This window comes from Crinia signifera, chromosome 2, assembly GCF_055691185.1.
Source record: "Crinia signifera chromosome 2, ASM5569118v1, whole genome shotgun sequence".
In the NCBI taxonomy this organism is placed as follows: domain Eukaryota; kingdom Metazoa; phylum Chordata; class Amphibia; order Anura; family Myobatrachidae; genus Crinia; species Crinia signifera.
In genome coordinates this window covers 227,192,791-227,214,729 of record NC_139218.1, presented here as the reverse complement: position 1 = coordinate 227,214,729, position 21,939 = coordinate 227,192,791, and the positions used below count along the sequence as shown (strand labels likewise).

Here is a 21,939-nt window from a genome sequence, read left to right as displayed (position 1 = left end):
GGGGCTCTGCCTTGTGTTATGGCTCTACCTGGCATAATGTGTAATGGGGGGCTCTGCCTGACGGAATATGTAACAGTAGCTTTACCTGGTGGAATATGTAATGGGACTTTACCTGCTATAATGTGTAAAAGGGACTCTAATTGGCTTATTTTGTAACCTGGTGTAATGTGCTCTGCCTGGCATTCTATGTAATATGGGCTCTGACTGGTGTAATGTGCAATGGGGGCTCTACCTGGCATAATGTAGCCCAATATTTTTGACGTGTAATCCTGAAATTTTAAATATGGGGGAAAGGGACACAAATTCTCTTTCTGGCACAAGGCACCAACATGTCTAGTTGCTGCTATGCCCTATCTCCCTGACATAGGCTCCGAAATCGTGGGTGCTCCGGGGCCCGAGCACCCACAGAAATTGAGGAGCACCCACGGGCGACGGCAGCATGGTCCCAGCAGAGGAAATGCTGTCAGCAGCGGGGGTCCCTTCGGTGGATGGGAACTAGTAGCGGTATTAATACCGCTACTAGTTCTCATCTTCCGCAGGGACCCTGCTGCTGACATCATATCTGCTGTGACACCAGATGGAGCCTGGTATTGCTGTGTGCAGCCGGGAGAGGTTGGGCACTGGTGATGCGGTGCCAGAGGTGCAGCGATGTTGACTGCGCCGCGTCACGGAAGTCATTGAGACAGTGAGTGACAGAGGCTGGAACTCGCTCGCCGCCCGAACTCCCCCGGCTGCACGCCGTGTGTGTGTGTGTGTGGGGGGGGGGGGTGGTGGGGGGGGGTGTGGGGTGTGGGGGGGCGGTAGTCAGTGATGGGGAAAGCACCCACCAGAAAAAACTGAAATCGGCGCCCCTGCTCCCTGACACTGTCTCTTTCTCTCTTATGTGGACAATTTCTCTCTTTCTCCCTGACACTGTCTCTCTCCTCCTCTCTCTCTCTTTGACTTTGTCTCTCTCCCTCCCTCTCTCTAAAACTCAGGGCCGGCCTTAGGCATAGGCAAACTAGGCAATTGCCTAGGGCATTTGGAATGCCTAGGGGCATCAGCAGCTTCTGCTGATTAAAATGATATGCAGCATGCCTATATTCTGTGTGTGAGTGAGGCTGTATCTGCATATGAAATAGTGTATTCATGGAAATCACTGTAACATAGCATTCCGTATGCAAGTACAGCCACAGTCGCTCACAGAATATAGGCATGCTGCATATCATTTTAATAATCGGAAGCTCATTGTGTGTGCTGGTCATAACAATGCAAATAAGACGAATTTTCAGCAAAAAAGGCACCCAACGTTAGCAGAACTGGCTAGGAGCTGCATGGCCTATTGAGGCAAGATGTATGAGGAAACATCTGTATTCAAGCAGAGGTCACAGTGTTAGCGGCTGTGCGAGTGCTGTCTGCGGGTGGGTTGGTTGTGCAATAGTGTTCGGCATATGTGTAAGGGGCATTATGTGTGTCATGTATAAATGCATTAATAATGTGCGACATATGTGTAACAGGCATTATGTGTGTCATGTGCATAAGGGCATTAATAATGTGCAACATATGTGTAATGGGCATTATGTCTGTCATTATGTGTATGAAGGGCATTAATAAAGGTTGGCATAATGTGTAAGGGGCATTATGGTTATAAGGACATTAAAAATGTGTGTCATGTGTAAGGGGCATTAACTGTGTGGTATTATCAGGGGTGCAGAGAGAAAGGGGTAGGGGTACAAATTACCCAGGCCAAGTCTGATGGGAGGGCCCAGCGGGGCCCCGGGCCCCATCCCCTTAAGGGACAGCAGCATCTGCAGCTCTTCTCCTCTGCCCAGCACACACTGATTTGTGCTAGGTTGCAGTGTGGCCATGGAGGTGCTTAAAATACAATATTTTCTCAGGATTTTTTTCTAAGGGTAAAATGTGAATAATGTGAGGAGTAATGTACATAAGGTGATATACATTATATCGCATGATATAATGTGAATAAAGTTGCACTACTGTGTGGCATAATTTGAATTGGGGGTAAAATTGTGTGGCCATGCCCCTTCCCAGCAAGAACACACCCCTGTTTGGACTGCGCACCGAATGTGTGCACTGTTTCTATTTAAAATATTGCGGGTAGGAGCACCAAAATGATGACTGCTATGATGAGGGTTGATGGTGCTGGGAAAGGGGAGCAGGGTCAGAGGCGGAATGAGTGGCGGTGCTAGGGGGCACCAGCCAAAATCTTGCCTAGGGCGTCATTTAGGCTAGGGCCAGCTCTGCTAAAACTGCCTCTCTCCATCCTTGACAGTGTCCATCTCGCACTCTGAACAGCAGAGGAGGGGGGAGGGCTTTAAAAATGTTGTTCTAGTTCTGGGCGTTTATCTTCACTGCATATTGTACATGATATATATGTATATTATCTATATAACTAACCCATTTCAAATGATCATTTTTAAGCATGAGACTTCTTTAAGATATTCCTAGCATCAATGATTTCATCCTTTAGTTTAGGGTTTGTTCGGTTAAAAATATCTTTGGCATTTAAGTAAAATAAGAACATATTTTGTACCACACCTTAAGTGATATTTACAGCAATAAACACCTGCTGTACAAATTTGGGGCACTGGATAAGATTTTTCACGTAGCAAATCTAAATGGTTCTTATATGATTATTTCATCAACAGGTGATTTGCTGCTAGATTGTTGTAGGAAAAATTAGAATTTCATATAACATTTTCTTATTTAATAAAGTGATTCCTACACTCTAATATGTTTAAGCCAAAACTAGTTTGACGTGTCTGCCCTCTACACATCTATTCAGGCTGTGAAGAATGGTTAACATAAAAGGGAGCAGTATCGCCTTTAGGCAGTCAACAGGTTTTCTTTTTTTTACTCTTCATAGCAAATTTTCTGAGATGGGAATGGTCATCAGTTCTTAGTACAGAAAGCCCGTCTACCCATATGTTATAACACGGCTGTAAGAAACTCAAAGCTAACAGCAGAGATGAGTCTACATATGAAGCTGGGGTTGTTGCTGGTCCTGGCTACATATACCGTCGCAGGTAAATCTTTTTTTTGTCATTTTTATCTTATGCAAGACTTTTAGGGGATCTTTTTTGTTTCACAATATAACTTGTAAATGGTCTTCAAATGTATTTTATATATTTTTTGTGGCACTGGCCAGATTTCAGTATGTAAGCTCTGAAATTCAGTAGGCATACGGGGGACCTCATTCAGAGTTAGATGTAAATGCAAGGTACAGCTTTTATCATGAGTCTTTGCAGTGGTGATTTCAACAAGCATTTTGGGCCTAATTCAGAGATTTATGTAAACCGATGTTTACGTACAAACCTTATGTTAGGCTATCTTTGTATGTGCAGGATCTATACTGTGCATGTATGGGTCTGAGGTTCCGATGTTGCTTGCAGTGCCCCAAATGTTGCAGTAAGGTTTACGATCTGTGGACCTTTGAAGGCAAGGAAGGGGCAGCGATGTCTTCGGATGCAGCAGTGGATCAGGGAAACCGGCAGGATATTGCACAGCTGCTCTGAACCAAATTCTAGTTGATGTTAAAACAGTATCAATCCCCAAACAGGCCCTTTGTACTTGCAGTTGGCAGGCAAGGGAATGTATGTACCTAATGGCCAGAATGGCACCTGCTAAGCAGTAGAATCACATCCAGGGCAAGGGCCATAACTGGCTGATACATATTATATACAGTATTAGTAGTGGTGTGCCCAGCTCCTACTGTGTCAGGTGCACCGCTACGAATATGCAATGGAGCAGGCAGTGGGTGTCCTGTTCTGCCTACCTCAGCTCCTGCAGTGCCTGCACAGAAAAGCAACATGATATCCAGACTCGTATCCACACTGCTGAGGAGCCAATCCGTTGATCACACAGATACTACTACTGTGTGGGCATAATATGAAGTGGCACTACTACTATGTAATGTAACATGTATACAGGGCTGTCATCAGAAATTTTGTGGGGCCCGGGACTGACAAAATAGGCAGGACCCCCCTTCCCTTTCTTGAACACCTGGAATGCCTGGTGAGAACTGTGTCTGCAACACTGGCTGCATTACTCAACCTCTACATTGCTTCAAAGGTAATGGGAACTTTGTGTATGACACATTATACTTTATAAACCCCAGTCCTGGATGCCCATTCTGTCTGGGCCTAGGACTGGAGTTCCCTAGTAACCCCCCCCCCCCCCCCCCCCCTGATGGCTATCCTGCGTGTATAGGGGACACTACTGTGTGATGTAATGTTAATAAGGGAGCTATTGTTTGGTATAATGTGAATAAGGGAAAATATTGGGTGGTGTAATGTGAACAAGGGAACTAATATGCATTGCAATGTGAGTAAGGGCCACTACTGTGTGGGGTAATTTGAATTGGGTGTACTGTTAGGGGGTTCTACCTTAGGGTTCGGCACCTTAAGCAAGCTCTGTCCCTATTTAAATTGTGGGCCAAACGCCAGTCCTTAACTGGGGCTCCCAGACCCGTAGATACACCCCTGATGGTGGGAGCAGGCATGCAAGGCCATGGTACAGTAAAGATGTGGCCAGGGGTGTGGCGAGGGTGGAGCCGGCACCACACTTCCTGCCCACTGGTCCACCCTCCAGATGCCGCCCGCAGATGGCAGAGGGGAAGAGTGGGTGAAGGTGGCTGCTGTGCTGTCATACAGATACACTGACAGGTGCAGCGCAGCACAACCAGCAGCAACCACAGACATGCAGAGCCTGCTGCATGTCTGTGGTTGCTGCTGGCTGTGCTGCACCTGTCAGTGTATCTGTATGACAGCACAGCAGCAACTTGAAAAGCATCTCCTTCTGTCTCTTCCAGTGCCGGTGCCACCCCCGCCCACTCTTCCTCTCTGCCATCCACTCACCGTCCAACAGCTTATCTCCTTTCCACTCCCTACACCTCCTGCCACTGCCTGCCTTCAGTCTGTATGGACACAGGTAGGCAGCCTTGTTCCTTTTTTACTATATATATATATATATATATATATATATATATATATATATAAAACAACAGATGGTCCCACTGTAACTGACGGCGCAGCTTCAATAAGATAGGCGGCACTCCAACGGTAAAGTTTCAGAAAGGTGCAATATTTATTTCAATGAGCAATGGCGCAGCAGATTACGTTGCGCTTTACAATAGTAGACAGTGATAAAACAAACTGGGTAGCAACAGACTTGGGGGTTAGAGGGATACAGCCTTGCACATAACGTGGGGTGAGTATGCTGACATTGGATAGGACTAAGTTTCTACAACATGTCACAATATAATACTGTACAATTCAATTCAATGTATACTGCTCACACACATATTACACAAATTCCAGGTAGGATTTTATTTAACTGGAACACTTTGATAAAGCTTTCGTTTGCTGTAAATAACAAGATTAATTGCATGCATGTAAGAAAGTACATTAATTCATATAACAAGGATGGGAAACTGTGATGTATCTTTGTCAGAGTAGAGGCTAATGTGGCTTATGCCCCCCATACAAGGTCCGTTTTTTTGGGCCGTTCTGTACTTTTAAAATACACATCGGATCGGATTGCATCCCTAGTGCATGCAGTGTGCATGCACTGCGATCCGATACGATGTGTACCTAGTACAAAAAGTATGTGCAGCACATACTTTTTGTACCGTACTATGTGATGCGCGGGAGCGCGCATCGCATAGTACAAAACGGAGCCGGACGCAACGGAGCGTCTATGGGCTCCTTTACCCCTAAATAATAACAGTTGCACGTCACTCATGTAGTTGCAATGAGTACTTTGTAGCTCTTCTGGCGACTAACGATAGGGTTTCCTCTCTACAATATAGTCCCTACTGTTTAGTTGGGCCTTAAGGCCCCATACATCGAGGCGATTTGGTCTGATTTCGGCCGATTGCGACCAATCGGCCCGTTAAATCGGACCAAATCGCCTCTCCATGACATGCAGTCGGGTCCGATGCGCGGTCCCGTGCACAACGGACCCGACTAGGTGTTCAGACCGGCTGGCCGTCCGACCACCCGTTCTGGGGTGGGCGGGAAGCAGGGACGCATGGGATCCATCACAACGGATCGCATGTGTCCCTGCCGCCGGGAAGGTCCTTACGGCTCGTACTCCGTTGGGTGTCCGTACACTGCTGCGAGACATCACAGGCAGTGTATGGGCACCTTAAGTCAAAATAGTCCCCTGGTATGCTTATAGTAAATGGTGCTCCTGTGCACTATGCAGTCCTGGCTTTATCTAGGCAATTCAGCTACAAGCTATGCGTCGGCAGCTGGCTGTCTCTTAGCTTCACAGTCTGTATAATAGGGATGCTGGTAAGGTGTAATAAATGTAACTGGTCACTGATATGTGACAATAGTGCTGTCCTTGTGAGCTGAAAATAAGTATACTGTCACTTGCTAAATGACGTGATCTCGTTGCTGAGGACACTTTCTAGGTGTGACTTGTGATGCGTGTGCGTAGAGGTACAGGGCTGCCGACCTGATTACATGCGCTGACATTAGGCTTGGAAGTTGGCTACTGAATATATAATATATGCCTGCTCTGTCTCCAGCAGCTGCTTTCCTGACAGAACCAGTCTCCTCCCTTCCTCCATCTTAGTTCTCAGGGGTTGCCCATTCACCACTCTGTCATAAGCTCACCTAGGCTGTGTCTCCAGCTCTTGTGTCTTGGTCTTGTCACTGCTAACAATTGACTGCCTCTAGTGCCACCTCTGTATATGGGTATAACTAGCCACGATGTGCCCTCAGGTGGCGCCAGGCCTGCACAGCTCCCTGCTTCACAACTGCTCTCCTCAGGAGACTCTTGTACCTGCCCTAAATATTCACAACAGCTGGTTCTAGAAGCTTCTGTCATGTGACCTGATGCTGGCTCACAGCAGCCTATATCAGCTACTGTATATATATTAAATTCAATAAATATATTTTCAAACTCTGGTGGGGGGCCACATATATATATATATATATATATATATATATATATATATATATATATATATATATATATGCAAGGGTCCCCTATCTGCGCTCTGATTTCAAAGTGCAGCACCTCTGAAGAATCCTCTGTTAGGCAGGATCCAGAAAACAGATATGACAGGAAAAAATGGGGTTTCAGAGGGCGCTGAGATACACAACTGGAGATCACATGTAATATTTATTACACCATTTGATAAAATAACATAAAATTCACCCTTTGAGGTGTGACAGATGTACATAAATTTTTTTACATATACATAATATAATATGGAATGCCCAGTAACATACGAAATCACACTTTGAGGTGTGACAAATGTAAATTGAATTTTACAAATACATGATGAATCAGTACAGTATTCAATTCTGGTAGGTTGCTGGATTCAGTAGAAACGGAAACCCAACGCGTTTCGTCAAAACCATGACTTCATCAGGGACAATAAAAAAAAACTATAGGTACATCCATACATAGAAAACCAGAAAACGATTTTTCAAGTACAGTCCAGAAATGAGGCGTTCAAACAAGCACAAATTGGCTTATCTTCAACAAGACTGTATATGCGCAATGGAAGACTTCAAAGAATAGCCGTGTGGGCTCAGCACAGTGGGACCCAAACAATAGTGAGTTCAGATAGTGTGCTAACAGCATGAATCCACCACAGGGAATGTGGCTGATCAAGGCCAGAGCTGGCGTCACATGTCCTCCCAGAAAATGCCTGGGAATGCCTGTATTTTTCCTGACAAGACACGGGCCTAGGGGCATCACATTTTAGGGGCAGCAGGTAGTTTTTATCTGCTACCTCGGGGGAGGAAAGTGTGCCGGACCCTAGCAGTACAAGAAGCTGCTAGAGGCACTGCCAGGCATGTCCGTCACAGGCTCCCCTCTCTCCCCGGCCCAGTAACTTCCAAGCACCACTTCTCTTTCCCCCACCGTCACTCCTGAGTACCAACTCTCTCCCCCGAGTCTCTTCTCTAACCCTCGCTGGTGGGGATGGCAGCATATGGCTGGTGATGCTCAAAACTGCTCCTCCCACTGGCAGAAGCAACACAGAGCAGCACCACAGAAATGCTGACATCTGCGCGGCGCCAGCAGCACCATGGACCCAGTGCCAGCAGCGGTAAGTGTGCCAGGAGGTCACTGAGCCAAGCCGCCAGGTCTTTCCTCCCTTCGGGTTCAGGAGGTGGCCAAAAATATTGTGCCTAGGGGCGGCCTGACCCCTGAATCTGTCCCTGTGCCTGGGCAAGCCTGTGTTTTTTCCTGACACTCCAAGGAGTGGCTACCACTCCCAAACGCCGGCTTCATGTCAATCAACTTGCAAATGGCTGGCAATCAAAAAGACGCTGGATTTTTTTCTGCAGAATGGCCTCATGATGTGAATTTTCAAAATAATCTCTATAAAGCGCTGCGGAATATGTGTGCACTATATAAATAACTGGTAATAAATAAATCAAATTTGTAGTCAGTAATAATGGAATGCATTATATACTTGGTGATGATGTTATGGTACTTGCAGACAGAGGCGTGCTGGGCCGGGGGCAGGGTGCCATGTGCCCCCCCAGGCCACTCGATCGTTTTGTGTGCGGGCCGCCATTGTGTTGCAGCTGCTGCTGCGGCCAGGCTGACCAGTTTCCGACTGGTCTCCATAAACATGGCCGCCGGCCTCCTGCACTGAGGACATGTCTAGTGCAGGAGGCCACTACAGAGACTCTGTGTGTTTCACCTACTTCCCCATGCGTCAGCCTGCTGCCTCACTGTCTGGAATCAAGGAAAGAGGGACTGTACAGGCTGAGCAGCCTGTGGGGTTCAGTTATCATACAGGAGGAGCAGCCTGTGGGGGTCTGTGGTACTCTGCTCCAGAGGGTACGACTTTTAATCCTGTACCCCCCTTTTATCCCTGTAATTCTATGGAGCCCTTTTAATTGCAGCCAATGCTGCTTAGAGAAAGCTTCCTCCTATGTGCAGCTGCAGGGCTGTGAGGGGTTAACAGACCCAGCAAGACACCAGCTCCTATGCATGTGCAGGGAGCATGACATCCCCTCCCTTGATTGGCTGCCCAGGGACTGTGAGGAAGAGATCAGATTTCAGCAGCAGGATGAGAAGCAGGAAGAGAGAGAGACATGTGCTGATGCAGGCTGGAAGGTGATACAGAGATGCTGTGCAGAGAGAAGCCGACATCTGAGACCAGGCACTGGGAGCAAGGACCCAGCAGTGAATGACAGCCAGCACTGCCAACCAGAAGAAGGGGTGAGCAGCATGTGAAGGGAGATAGAGCCCTGTAGGAGTGACTGCAGAGACCTACGGCACAGAATTAGGCAGTGGCCACCCGGGAGTTGTGACCAGCAGGAGCTGGCAACTGCAGCTGATTATTAAGGTACTGGGGTGTTGGATACCCCCACTAACAGGACTGCCTGTTTGCCTCTGATACAGGAGATTGCCCTAAGGGATGGGGATCTGCTTGTCCCTCTTGAGAGGATTGTTAACCTTTTATGTTCTACACAAGTTAGTGTGCACACTAAGCTAGGGACTATTCTCTCTTGTGAGGATTTCCGTCGCGGGACCTTTCTCCAAGTGCAGTGACTGTTTTGCACCAGGGACTACAGTTCAGTACACACAGGGTGCATAGCGCCACCTGTCGGTCAGATATTTTGTGATAGTGTTATATATGCATTATAGTGTCTTAGTGATGTAATATTATTCTCTTTAATGTCTCTTCTCTTTTGTATTTTTATCACCATGATGTCATTCTATTTGGAATCGTTATCTCTATAACGCCTTAAAGTGAACGTTTACATGTTACACCTTTTCTTGATGGTTATATATGTGTAAATGCACTGCAGCAACCGGTACAAGTATCTTCTTTGAAATAAATCTTTGTTGCTGCTAATTGTAGTAGTGTCGCTTCTGTGGGTCCTCCTTGGGTTGTGCCATTCCCTGCCACAGGTTCTTCCAAGAAGAGGCCGTGAAGATCCGAAGCCGGCAAGTCCAGAGTCCAGGTACGCCATCTTGCATCACACCATACAGGGGCACTGTCACAGGTCCAGTTATTATTATACAGGGGTAGCAGCCTGCGGGGGTCCCATTATTATTATACAGGGGGATCAGCCTGTGGGGGTCCCATTATTATTATACAGGGGGAGCAGCCTGTGGTGGTTCCATTATTATTATTATTATTAATATTATACAGGAGGAGCAGACTGTGGGGTCATTTTATACAGGGGGAGCAGCCTGTTGTGTCCTGTTATTATAAAGGGGGAGCAGCCTGTGATGTATTTTTATTATACAGGGGGAGCAGCCTGTGGGGGTCCCATTATTATTATACAGGGGGAGCAGCCTGTGGGGGTCCCGTTATTATTATACAGGGGGAGCAGCCTGTGGAGGTTCTGTTATTATTATACAGGAGGAGCAGCCTGTGGGGGTCCCATTATTATTATGCAGGGGGAGCAGCCTGTGGGGGTCCCGTTATTATTATACACGGGGAGCAGCCTGTGAGGGTCCCGTTATTATTATTATTATCAGTGGTGTAGCTAGGCGCCACGGCGCCCGGATCACGGGCATGTTTCGCGCCCTCCCCCCCTGATTTGTTGTAGGCGAGGCTCTTGCGTCGTGAAAAGGGGGCGCGGCCTCACATCATGCCACACACCATAATGCCCATTGCACATTTTAGCAAACTTTGTAATACCCATTACACATAAAGCCACATGTCGTAATGCCAATTACTCATAAGGCCACACATGATGCCCATTACATACTATATAACAAACCGTAATGCCCATTACATACTTATAACAAACCATAATACCCATTACACATAATGCCACGCACAGTAATGCCAATCACACATAGAGCCATTACATAGCATACCACATGCCCTAATGCCCATTACACCACACACTGTAATGCCCATTACACGTTGCGCCTCACACTGTGATGCCCATTACACCTCACACCGTAATGCCAATTACATATTAGGCCACACACCATAATGGAAATGACTTATTATGCCCCAAACTGTAATGCCAATTACCTATTATGCCTCACACCATAATGCCCATTACCTATTAGGCCCCACACCAAATTGCCTATTACACATTATGCCACACGCTGTAATGCCCATTACACATTATTCCACTCACAGCAATGCCCTTTACACATTATTCCACTCACAGCAATGCCCTTTACACATTATGCCACACACCAAAATACCCATTACACATTAAACAACACTTATATGGTGTATACATGTATATATTACATATTATACCACACACCATCTTGCTCATTACACATTATGTCACACACCATAATGCCCATTACATATTCTGCCATAAAAGTGTGCTTACCTACATGCTCGTTGTCTGGAGTTTCATGTTCGATGCCAGGGTTAACATGCTCCTTGCCAGGGGGTTACATGCTCCTTGACACGGGGGAGGGGGGGGGTGTACGCTCATTGCCACAGGGACTAAATGCTCATCGTCGGTGGTAGTTACATGCTCATTGCCAGGAGGGATTACATGCTTGTTGCCCAGGGGATTACATGCTCGTTGCCCGTGGGATTACATGCTCATTGTCTTGGGGGATTACATGCTCGTTGCCCACATATAATGCCCTCCTTATTTCTACACACATAATGCCCCCCCCCATAGTGCACCATGCATAATGTCCCCATAGTGTTACACATATAATTCTCCCAAAGAAGAATACCTCTTTGCTGACCTGCCTGCCTTGTGTGTCCTGACTCCTGAGTCCTAACAAGCAGCTGGATAGGAGCAGTCTGAGGGCACAGGAGCACTGATTATATGATATATCTAACAGATTGAACTTGGAGACTGTGCCTGTCTTGTACCTGTAGCGTGTGGGGTGGGCAGCCAGCCTTCGGGTCCAGTGTGGAATGCAGGTGCAGGATGCAGCTGCAGTGCCAGGGAGGGGGGGTGGCGGACTTTATGAGCATTTAGTGTCTGGGTGCAGTAGGGAGCTGCGGGCCTTGAAAACAGCTCTGAGTCCCGGTCCCCCTGCACCCTCGCCACTGCGTAGTGCACTTGACCACTGACTGGAACGCCAGAGCTCTGTCAGCCTGCACAGCCTGCTACCAGCAGAGGGGAGTGGGGGAGCAGGAATATAGCACAACAGGGAGTGGGGGAGCAGGGGAGCCGGCGGCTCCGGCGCCTTGTGCTATGTCGGCGCACGGATCTTGTGCTCCGGCGGATCTACCCTCCCTACGCCTCTGATTATTATTATTATTATTATAATACAGGGGGAGCAGCCTGTGGGGTCATGTTATACAGGGGGATCAGCCTGTTGTGTCCTGTTATTATAAAGGGGGAGCAGCCTGTGATGTATTTTTATTATACAAGGGAAGCAGCCTGTGGGGGTCCCGTTATTATTATTAATATACAGGTGGAGCAGCCTGTGGGGTCATGTTATACAGGGGTAGCAGCCTGTTGTGTCCTGTTACAGCCAGTGATGTATTTTTATTATACAGGGGGAGCAGCCTGTGGGGTTCTATTATTATACAGGGGAGCAGCCTGTGGGGTCCTGTTATTAAACAGGGGGAGAAGCCTGTGTGGTCCTGTTATTATTATAAGACATGGGGAGCAGCCTGTTGTGTCCTATTATACAGGGGGAGTGCCTGTGGTGTACTTTTATTATACAGGAGGAGCAGCCTGTGGGGGTCCTATTATTATACAGGGGAGCAGCCTGTGTTGTCCTGTTATTATTATAAGACAGGGGGAGTAGCCTGTGGTGTCCTGATATTATACAGGGGAGCAGCCTGTGGTGTCCTATTATTGTTGTTTTTTTATTGATACATATTTTTAAACCGCAAAACCTTAATTTAATGATTCTCTGTTACTTATGGGCCAGTGCTCTGGACTTGCCCCCCAGGCTAAAAGTTGCCAGCCAGCCCCTGCTTGCAGATATACAAATGTAAGCCAGGTGAAGACACAAGGGCTGATATATGCAGAGTCTGTAAGTAAGTGGTCAACATACAGAGAGGTTGTCTGAAATTCTCAATATACAGATGCAGGTGGCAAAAACCAAGCAGGCAGAAAGAAAACCGAAGGCTGATTAAGCAATGAGGTTGCATAAACCACTGAAGGGTTCTGTCATGCTGTGGCTTTAGGTAGTATAGTGTTAAGGATCTGATGCAGTAAGGAATAGCCAATCAAGTACAGGGGATGAGTTGTGAAGTCTAGGAGTAGGCAGGAAGTCAGGTGATCTTCCTCTTTGGAATTTTGCCCCACCCTCCCATCCCTAATTTCTATTTCTCTGCTGCGGTAAAGAACGGTCCTTGTTTATATGCAATTGTGTGTAGATAGTGGGTGCTCTCTCCCGACATCGATATGTCACTAGCCAATGCCCCTCGACAGGGGATGGGCTGCACCATCTGCACCAGTGGGTTGCGATGGGAGAGTTGATCACCAACGGTGTATGAATGGTGAATTACCCCTCTTTTCTATGACCGTTCTTTAGTGCCGCCACCATTTATAGTCCGATCATAGCTGTCAATCAATAAATTGGACATTCAGTTTGAAACGCCAGCACTTGTGTCGTGTCTTTATTTTAGTGTTAAGTTAATAAAGTTAAGTTGTTTTAAGCGTACGTTTGTTAAAGTGTATAGCATAAGGATACCCAATGGTGAGTTTATACACAGAGTATTCTATTTAGGCCCAAAAAGAATCCATGAATGATTTGCCAGAGGCCAAACTTGCCATCTTGGACAAGGGCAAGTTCCACAGCAAAAAGTGGTAATAGCTATGACCATTGCTAACATATAAACTATAGATTGCTAGATATCTGACACATTCTTGGCCAAACCTTCTAAATCCCAAATAACTATATTAAGGTTTACATATTAAAAACCGCAAAATTGAAAGAAAGTGGCAAGTCTATGAATTCACACTTGTACAGCAATAACCTTTAACACTTTTAATAACAGGGTTGAGATTGAGCTTCTATTACAATTACAACCCAGTCTATAAGAAATGGTTATTGGTCACTATCATAATGACTTATGGGTAAGGTTTGCTATTAATTAAAAGGTTATTTAGGTTTCCTAGCAACTGCTTTTTTCCCCTTACAAATACAATTAATGCAGCTTTTTGTTTCTTGCTTTGCAGATGCTCCATTTTATGTTCCTCGAGTACTATACAAGCCATACCTAGGGAGACTGTCATACTTGGGTTTTACACTGGACCAACCACAATGCATCTTTCAGCAGTATAACACAAGTGATATTTGGTTGGTTGTTGCATTGGATAAAGGTATGAGAAATATTAAGTATTTTTATGTTTCACTGATTAAAATGATAAAGTACAGCCACCAGTGAAGTCATTCAGGGGCGGATCCAGGATAAAATGACAGGGGGGGCACCATGATATAAAAGGGTTTGGGTGGGGGAGGGGCAGTGTTAGACGTGCCAGTGTACATGCTAAGAGAGCGGCAGGAGAGGGTGGGAATGGAATTAAAAATAGGCCAATGGCATTTAAAGTACGCAGGTCCACCATGGCGACAAAAGTAAAGGATGTAGTTGTGCGCGCGCCAAAGGCACGCTCCAGAAAAGGGTGTGTGGCCACTCAACAGGGGGCGTGTCAACACCATATACAACTTCTACACATTATGCAACAAAATACTAGACCCCATTATACTTGCCACTTACACATGATGCCAAATGGAATGAGCCAAAATTCAAATAATGCCACATGGATTGTGTCAAAATTCACATAATGCCACATGGATTGAGCCAAAATTTACATAATAACACACACAGAATTGAGCCAAAATTCACATAATGCCAAATGGATCGTGTCAAAATTCACATAATGCCACACGGATTGAGCCAAATGCATAAAATGCCATACGGATTGAGCCAAAATTCACATAATGCCACATGGATTGAGCCAAAATTCACATAATGCCACACGGATTGAGCCAAAATTCACATAATGCCACACGGATTGAGCCAAAATTCCCATAATGCCACAAGGATTGAGCCAAAATTCACATAATGCCACACGGATTGAGACAAAATTCACATAATGCCACATGGATTGAGCCAGAATTCACATAATGCCACACAGATTAAGCTAAAATTCACAAAACACTTCATAAACAGGGACATTGTCCACCAAATGCTCGCATTAAACATTTACACCATAATGTCCATTACACGTTAAGTTACACGCCATTATGTCCATTATGTGTTATGCCAAACACCATAATGCCTATTAAAAATTATGCTACATAAGTGCTGCTTCTCTACATGCTCATTGCCAAGGGTTCTATGCTCATTGCCAGAGGTTCCATGCTCGTTGCCATGTGGGATTACATGCTCATTGCCAAGGGGGAATACATGCTCGTGGTAAATGGGGGACAGCCGCCGCCAGGCAGAAGTGATAGCCACTGACAGTGGCAGAACCTGGCTGTATTCAGAGCACTGCAGGTCCCGGCTATTTGAAATAATACCCCTTTCACACCAGAAAATGCATTCCCAGGTTGGCCCCTTTTACACCAGCCTAGTCCCTGCATTTTCTGGTGTGAGGGGTAGAGAAAACCACCCCTCCCCCCTTTAACCAGTTATCTCATTTAACCGGCTATATCTTCGAAACCAACTGACCCATTTACATGAGACAAGTATTATATTGAAGAACTTTTGAGTGGGCTTTGAATGATTTTGGTCCAGTGAAACTGAAACGTTTGGTTCCAGAGTAATCTGCCCTCAAAATCATGAACAGCCATGAAATTACATTTCAAAAATAATAAAATCGGTTTACACGCAATATCTCTGGAACCGTTTGACCGATTTGGACCAGCCTGGTATCATATTGAAGGACCAGCGATTTGGAATTGAATGATATCAACCCCAAGCTTCTGTGATGCTAGGGCGGGAACTGGCAGCCGTTGGAACCGGGTGGGGGTCGGAATTGACGGGTCCCATATTATCCTATGGGGAAAAAAACGTTACAGGTTTGCCAGGCGATATCTCCGGTTCCCGGGGGTCTAGAGACACGGGGCGGGGCTCGTTGGAAAGCCCTGGTCCTCAGCTACAATATAAATGACAGGGGGGGCACGTGCCCGGGTGCCCCCCCCCCTGAATCCGCCACTGAAGTCATTTTACATACAGGTGAAGAAAAGAGGTTTATGTACTGTATGAAGATGGACCTTTGCAAATAAACATACTGTATACAGTGTCATACCACCAACTACCTTATCTGTTATAAGAGGGACAGTTCCACTTTTTCAGAGATTGTCCCATCCAGGGCTTCAGTGTCCCATAGAAGAATAAAGTTGGGGGGAATCATTCTCACACAGTTCAAACTGGCTTTGACCAGGTATTTTAAAACGTTTGTAAAAATAAAAACAGGTCTGCCAGCTAAAACCCCTTTCACACCGCATGTCTTTAAACAGCATTTCAGGGCACTTTTTGGCCTTAAATGGAACAGTATTTCAATGCAGTTTTTGTTCCTTCACAACACTGAACCCGTTTTAACCCATTGAAAACAGTGGATGAAAAAAAATGAGTCTGAAACGGGTAGGACCCTGCTTTATTACCGTTTAGAAATACGGTTCAATAGAACCGGTAAATTCACTCTGCACCTTTCAGACTGCACAAATTACCGTTTTAAAATGGTAAAAAAACGGCAAAATAACAGGTAAAAAGTGCGGTCTGAAAGGGGCATTACTTGCATGTGCTCAGCATCTTTGCAGTGCAGGGAGAGCCATGGGGAAGTCCTGCATCTCTATGAGTGCTACACACATCCCCAGAGTGATGGAAGTGGGGGGTATGCCACAAGGATAATTTCCATTCAATCAAGACATTGACCCCTTTCAACTAATCTGTAACTGTTGGCATGTATGCAATGCATACTGTATATGTCCATAAACATACATATATGTATATTTGACTGTATACCTTAATACTGTATAATCTGACACTTTACTAAAATAGAACATGATTCTGTGCCACAAGCAGGTGGAAAGGCATATGAATAAATCTGTGTCTGCACATCATCAGGTTTACGTCCTACTTGCTGATATTGCTGCCCCCTCCTCCAGGAGAATGGGAAATTTAGTCGGAGCATGGGGGCCTGGGCAGTTCAAGGGGTGGGGCCAAACAATTGGGTCACTGTGACTCTGCCCCGCTATACAGTGCTGAGAGATCCGGCACTATCTAGAGGAGGGCAGGGCTACGTTGATGAGGTTCGGTGCGAACAGTGGCGTAACAATGGCATTGCAATCCAAGCAGTGGCTTGGGGGAGTCGCATGGCCTCTGTAGTTTCCAATGGGCCTGGCCATCTGTATGGAATCTGCTGAAAATGTCCCTCCAAACAATGGCCACTGCCTCGGTGGAGACAGATACTAAAGTCTTACTGGACTGATGGATAGATGCTAGAGGTTCTACTGGGTAGCGTATATCGCTAACCAGAAGTTACAGATTCCGAGAAGCGATATAATATATATACAGTATATTGCCCCTGGCAATAAGCATGTAAACCAATGGCAACAAACATGTACCCCTACTGGTGGTAAAAAGCTAAAAACCACTGGCAATGAATAAGAAACCCCTGGGCTCGGTGGCTCGCTGCTCTTGCCACACTATATAAAATCAACTCCACGCCGATGTGGATAGTGGGGGTATGAAAAGTTCGGGAGGACGTGTTACGCATCCCCTCGCGGGGCACGCTGCGCTCGCCACGCTTCGGGATCTCATGGATAGTGGTGCTGTTTTTGGGACACATTCACACCTTCAATATCATTCATCTGACACAGTAATGACAACGCGTTTTAACGATTAACTGGTAAAATTTAGTGATTAAAAAATGAAGAATGAGCATAATGAAAGAAGTAATAACAATACAATTATAAAATGGTAATAACAATAATGATGAAAAATGAAGAATGAGCCTAATGAAATAAATAATGGAAATACTTACAAAAAATTATTACAATGATTACAAATTAATGAAGAAGAACAATAACAATTATGAACTTGTAATAAGAAGAAATTGTTGAGAAAAAACAGTCAGACTGCAAATTAAAGCAGTGTCAGTGCATAAAGTATACGTTCGAATAGCTTCTCTCCTGCCAAACACTTCCTCCACAGAAATTCCTCTAAGTAGGACTGCAAATGGTGCCGTGCAGTCCCCCGTTGGCGCTTGTTCCGCCATTTGCAGGCGCCCCAAAGGCGTTCGATTGTCTGTGTGTGGACACCTGTACCAGGGTCTATAAAGTTGTATTGCTGATTTACGTGGTGCCTACCCTCGCTAACAGTCCGAGTATATTGTTGTGCCCAGCTCTATATTGTCTCTAATGACAGACATCAATGTTGTGGCATCCCAGGTTGGTACTTGCACAAGGAAACAGAGGCCAGTTTCTCTACAGATCCCTCCAAAAACCCATTGTTGGGGCAATACACGGCCAACATTATATTTTCTTTTCAGGTAAAGGGTCTCGTCGACATCAACGATTTGTCCAGGCCCACCAATGGGTCGCTGCAGCTGGGCCATCAGGTCTGCGGTACAGGCCTCCCGCATCCGTCCGTTGTACTGCACAACTGTCTTATTTGACATGTGCAGCTCACGCTCACAAAAATTAATAGATGTGAGCTCTTGTGCCCAAGAATATATAAATCTCACTAAAGTGAGAACTGGGAGATGGCAGCCCGAAAAAAAGGTCCCCTCTCTTAGGCTCACCTTATTTCTACAGGCTTTAATATGGCACCACCACATCGACTCTTTCAGTGCCAAACGCATGGTGTGCCCATTTCTGCAATTCCGCGTCTGTGGCAGAAGACGATGCTCCTGAAGGAACCGGACAGCCTCCTCCTCAGTGTTAGGGAGGGTGAACATATTAGACACCGATGATTCAGCCATCATTTAACAGTTATCTCCTGGAGCTCTGAGTGATGCTGCTATCCTCTCACAGATTCACCTCAGAGCGGGAGCGGGAATAAGACTGACTACGCAAATAACGTATCTCTGACTGACTTCATCAATTCTGAAACCAGAGTTACGCATAAAACACTACAGAAACAGTATTAAGTACTGAAATCGCATGCGATTTCACTACGGTGCCGTATGTATGTTAATTGGGCGCCATGATAATACACAAGTACCCTAAATACTTCTGCAAAACCAACTTGCATTCAGAATGCACCAGACCCATTAAGCCACCAGGCAAATGCACCTCTTTATAAAAGAAACGTTATATATCCATCTTATTTAAATAATGGCATGTTTATTTAGATTATGCAATCAGAGGATATTTGATAGACTTTACTAACAAAGAAATAATGCATACAAGGAAAATTAGAGAAATACATTCCAATATCTAATAAAGCCTTATGTTTTTCTTTTCTATTTGAGGAGTCAAGTGCACAGTGTTTATAAACCTTCTATTGGATGAGGTGTGTCATGGGTGCAAAATCACTTAATACTTAAAAAGGACATACATTTAGCATAGAAACGTTTAGCGAATTTATTGAATGCAATATGATTATTAATTTTAAAGCGTATGGTGGTAAAGAATGGGTAGGCAGAAATCGGTCAATCTGCAATACCCAAAAACACCCAACAACAAGCAGGTGGACACTGCCCAAAGCAATGCCCTGTACACACGGGGCAATGGGTGCAGTGTGCTGAGTGATCTAGTTAAGCACAGATGGCTCAGCACAGATGGCTCAGCATACAGCGCAGCACCTGCAATGTGTGCAGAGCGATCTGTCACGGCCAGTGATCTAGGGCCTTATTTTGGTTCATTCTTTCTGACAAAATCCTTCTTAGATGGGCAAAACCATGTGCACTGCAGGTGGGGCAGGTGTTACTTGTGCAGAGAGAATTAGATTTGGGTGGGGTTTTACTTCAAAGTGAGATCTATATTGCAGTGTAAAAATAAAGCAGTCAGTATTTTCCCTGCACAGAAACAAAATTACTCACCCAAATCTAATTCTCTCTGCACATGTTACATCTGCCCCCCCCTGCAGTGCACATGGTTTTGTCCATCTAAGAAGGATTTTGTCAGAAAGAATGAACCAAAATAAGGCCCATAGAGAGAACACTGGTAATAACTAGATTTTTACTGCATGCTGGATAAATCTAGTCAGGTGACATGTGGGACCGCGTATCGCCCTTATCGGTGGTCATACTCAGGGAGTGATCAGTGCTTAATTTCTAAGCAATCTAGACAGATCGCTTAGAAATGGGGCTGAGATCACCCCGTGTGTATGGCCAATAAAAAAGAGGTTTTGGCCTACATTACCAGCCCCTTTAATAAACAATCCTGGTCCAACTTAGGGTCATCTGGCAGAGACCCCTTTTAGGTTGGCAGTAGAGCCCAGTTTATTGCAGGACGGTGACATCACCGGTGCTGTACCAATGCTTAGAGATTAGATCATCTCCTAGCGCCAGCTCTCCATATGCTGTAATTGGGTGACAGGTCGCACCAACCCCACCATGACCCTGGTCCTTCCCCGAAAAACCCTGCAACCTTAACTAGCTGGGTTAGGTTTCCAGGTTAATGGACCCGGGTTAACCCTTTTCCACTGAGTCGCTCCCGGGTTATCAAAGCAATAACCTGAATTTTAGCAACAGTTTAAAATAGGTATGAAAAAGATCATTTGCTTTTGTTTCTTAGTAGGCAGTGAGTGTTTTCATTTATTATGGACTGGTCGGTACATTTATTGATTGAAAAATGGAAATATTTGCTGGATAAGTAATATGTCAGATTAATGCAGCACTTTCACTGCTGTTTTTTTTTTTGTTTCCCACAGTTGTGCCAAATATGACTTATACAAATTTCAGTAACCCAGCCAGCTATAATTTATTCACATCCAATGATTACTATCACATTTATCAAATGCCTGCCAACAATTTCCCATGTACTGATACAGCTCCAAGTCTTAATGCTTTGGTTCCAGTTGGAATTGAACAAAATTGCACTGGTATTGAGTTTTGTAATGGAGTTTTAAATAATACTGGACCTTACCGGTAAGATCACTTCTGTGTGTTTTTAAATACTGTATGTCTATCTACATGTTTATCTAAAAGGGTTTGGACTGCTCTCCGCATTCTGTGATACAACAGTCACGATTGTTAGGAATAGTGGGCCTAATTTATATTTGTTCACATATGGTTTGAATAAAAATACAATGTTTGGGGTTAGATGAGGACAACATGGACAGGAGGCAATATAGAAGAGCAACTAGAAAGGAACACACAGCCCGATTCATACCTGATAGCACACCTGCGAATTTGCAAGGCCAGTGTTCAGATTAGATGCCGCCCCACTAGAGTGAATCCCGCCTTGCAAATTAATGGGATCGCTGTGCGAATGGCTGTGTACGGCTACACATCCTTTCGCAGCCATGCAAATACGTCCAAAACCCATAGCAACAGGTTCATCGTAGAATGATTTTTACACTGGGCACAACTCATCGTAGCCGGAGACTTACTCAGTGGTGCGATGGAAGAAGGCATATCCAGCTGATGTCATACACCCTCCCCTAAAAAGCTCCGGCACTCCTAGCAATGTCATGGCTACTTCCAGCGTTTTCCTAGGCACGCCTGTGTTCTTAGCACTTAACAGCTGGTTTCAATCCTCATATGCCTCCTTTCTGTCAATCAGCTTCCGAATGGTGTGCGTATAGAAATATTTGCAGGACTCCATCGCAGAATGGCCTTGGACATGCGTACTAAGGGATATACGCATGCGTAGTGTATCGATAATCGCCCGCTAAGCGAATTTGCAAGACTACATATGGTTGCTGAAAAATAAACATTAGTGTAGAAGGTGTTCAACTAGAAACAGGAACATTGACAAATACAGAAAAACAGAGCGGAAAGTGTCTGAAACAGAATGACACAGAAAGATAAACTAGAGGAATGTACACATGGGACTGAGGGGTAGATATATTAAGCTCGGTGAAGTGATAAACTGCCTGGTTTTTATTACCGACCAATCAACTCCTACCTTTCATTTTTCAAACAAAGCCTG

At 45.3% G+C, this 21,939-nt stretch overlaps 1 protein-coding gene across 2 annotated transcripts in view; it reads left to right on the top strand.

Moving 5' to 3' along the window:
- LOC146060581 (uroplakin-3b-like protein 1) overlaps positions 1-21,939 on the top strand; it is a 90,152-nt gene that overhangs the window by 59,192 nt on the left and 9,021 nt on the right. The window contains exons 4-6 of one of the 2 annotated variants that reach the window (XM_083173947.1): positions 2,867-3,026; positions 14,070-14,213; positions 20,717-20,933. In XM_083173947.1, coding sequence (XP_083030073.1) covers positions 2,969-3,026; positions 14,070-14,213; positions 20,717-20,933 — 419 coding nt within the window. In that variant the 5' untranslated portion in view covers positions 2,867-2,968. Of the gene's footprint in view, positions 1-2,866; positions 3,027-7,666; positions 8,072-14,069; positions 14,214-20,716; positions 20,934-21,939 lie in introns of those variants that run through there. The other variant, XM_083173949.1, reaches the window with a different exon arrangement.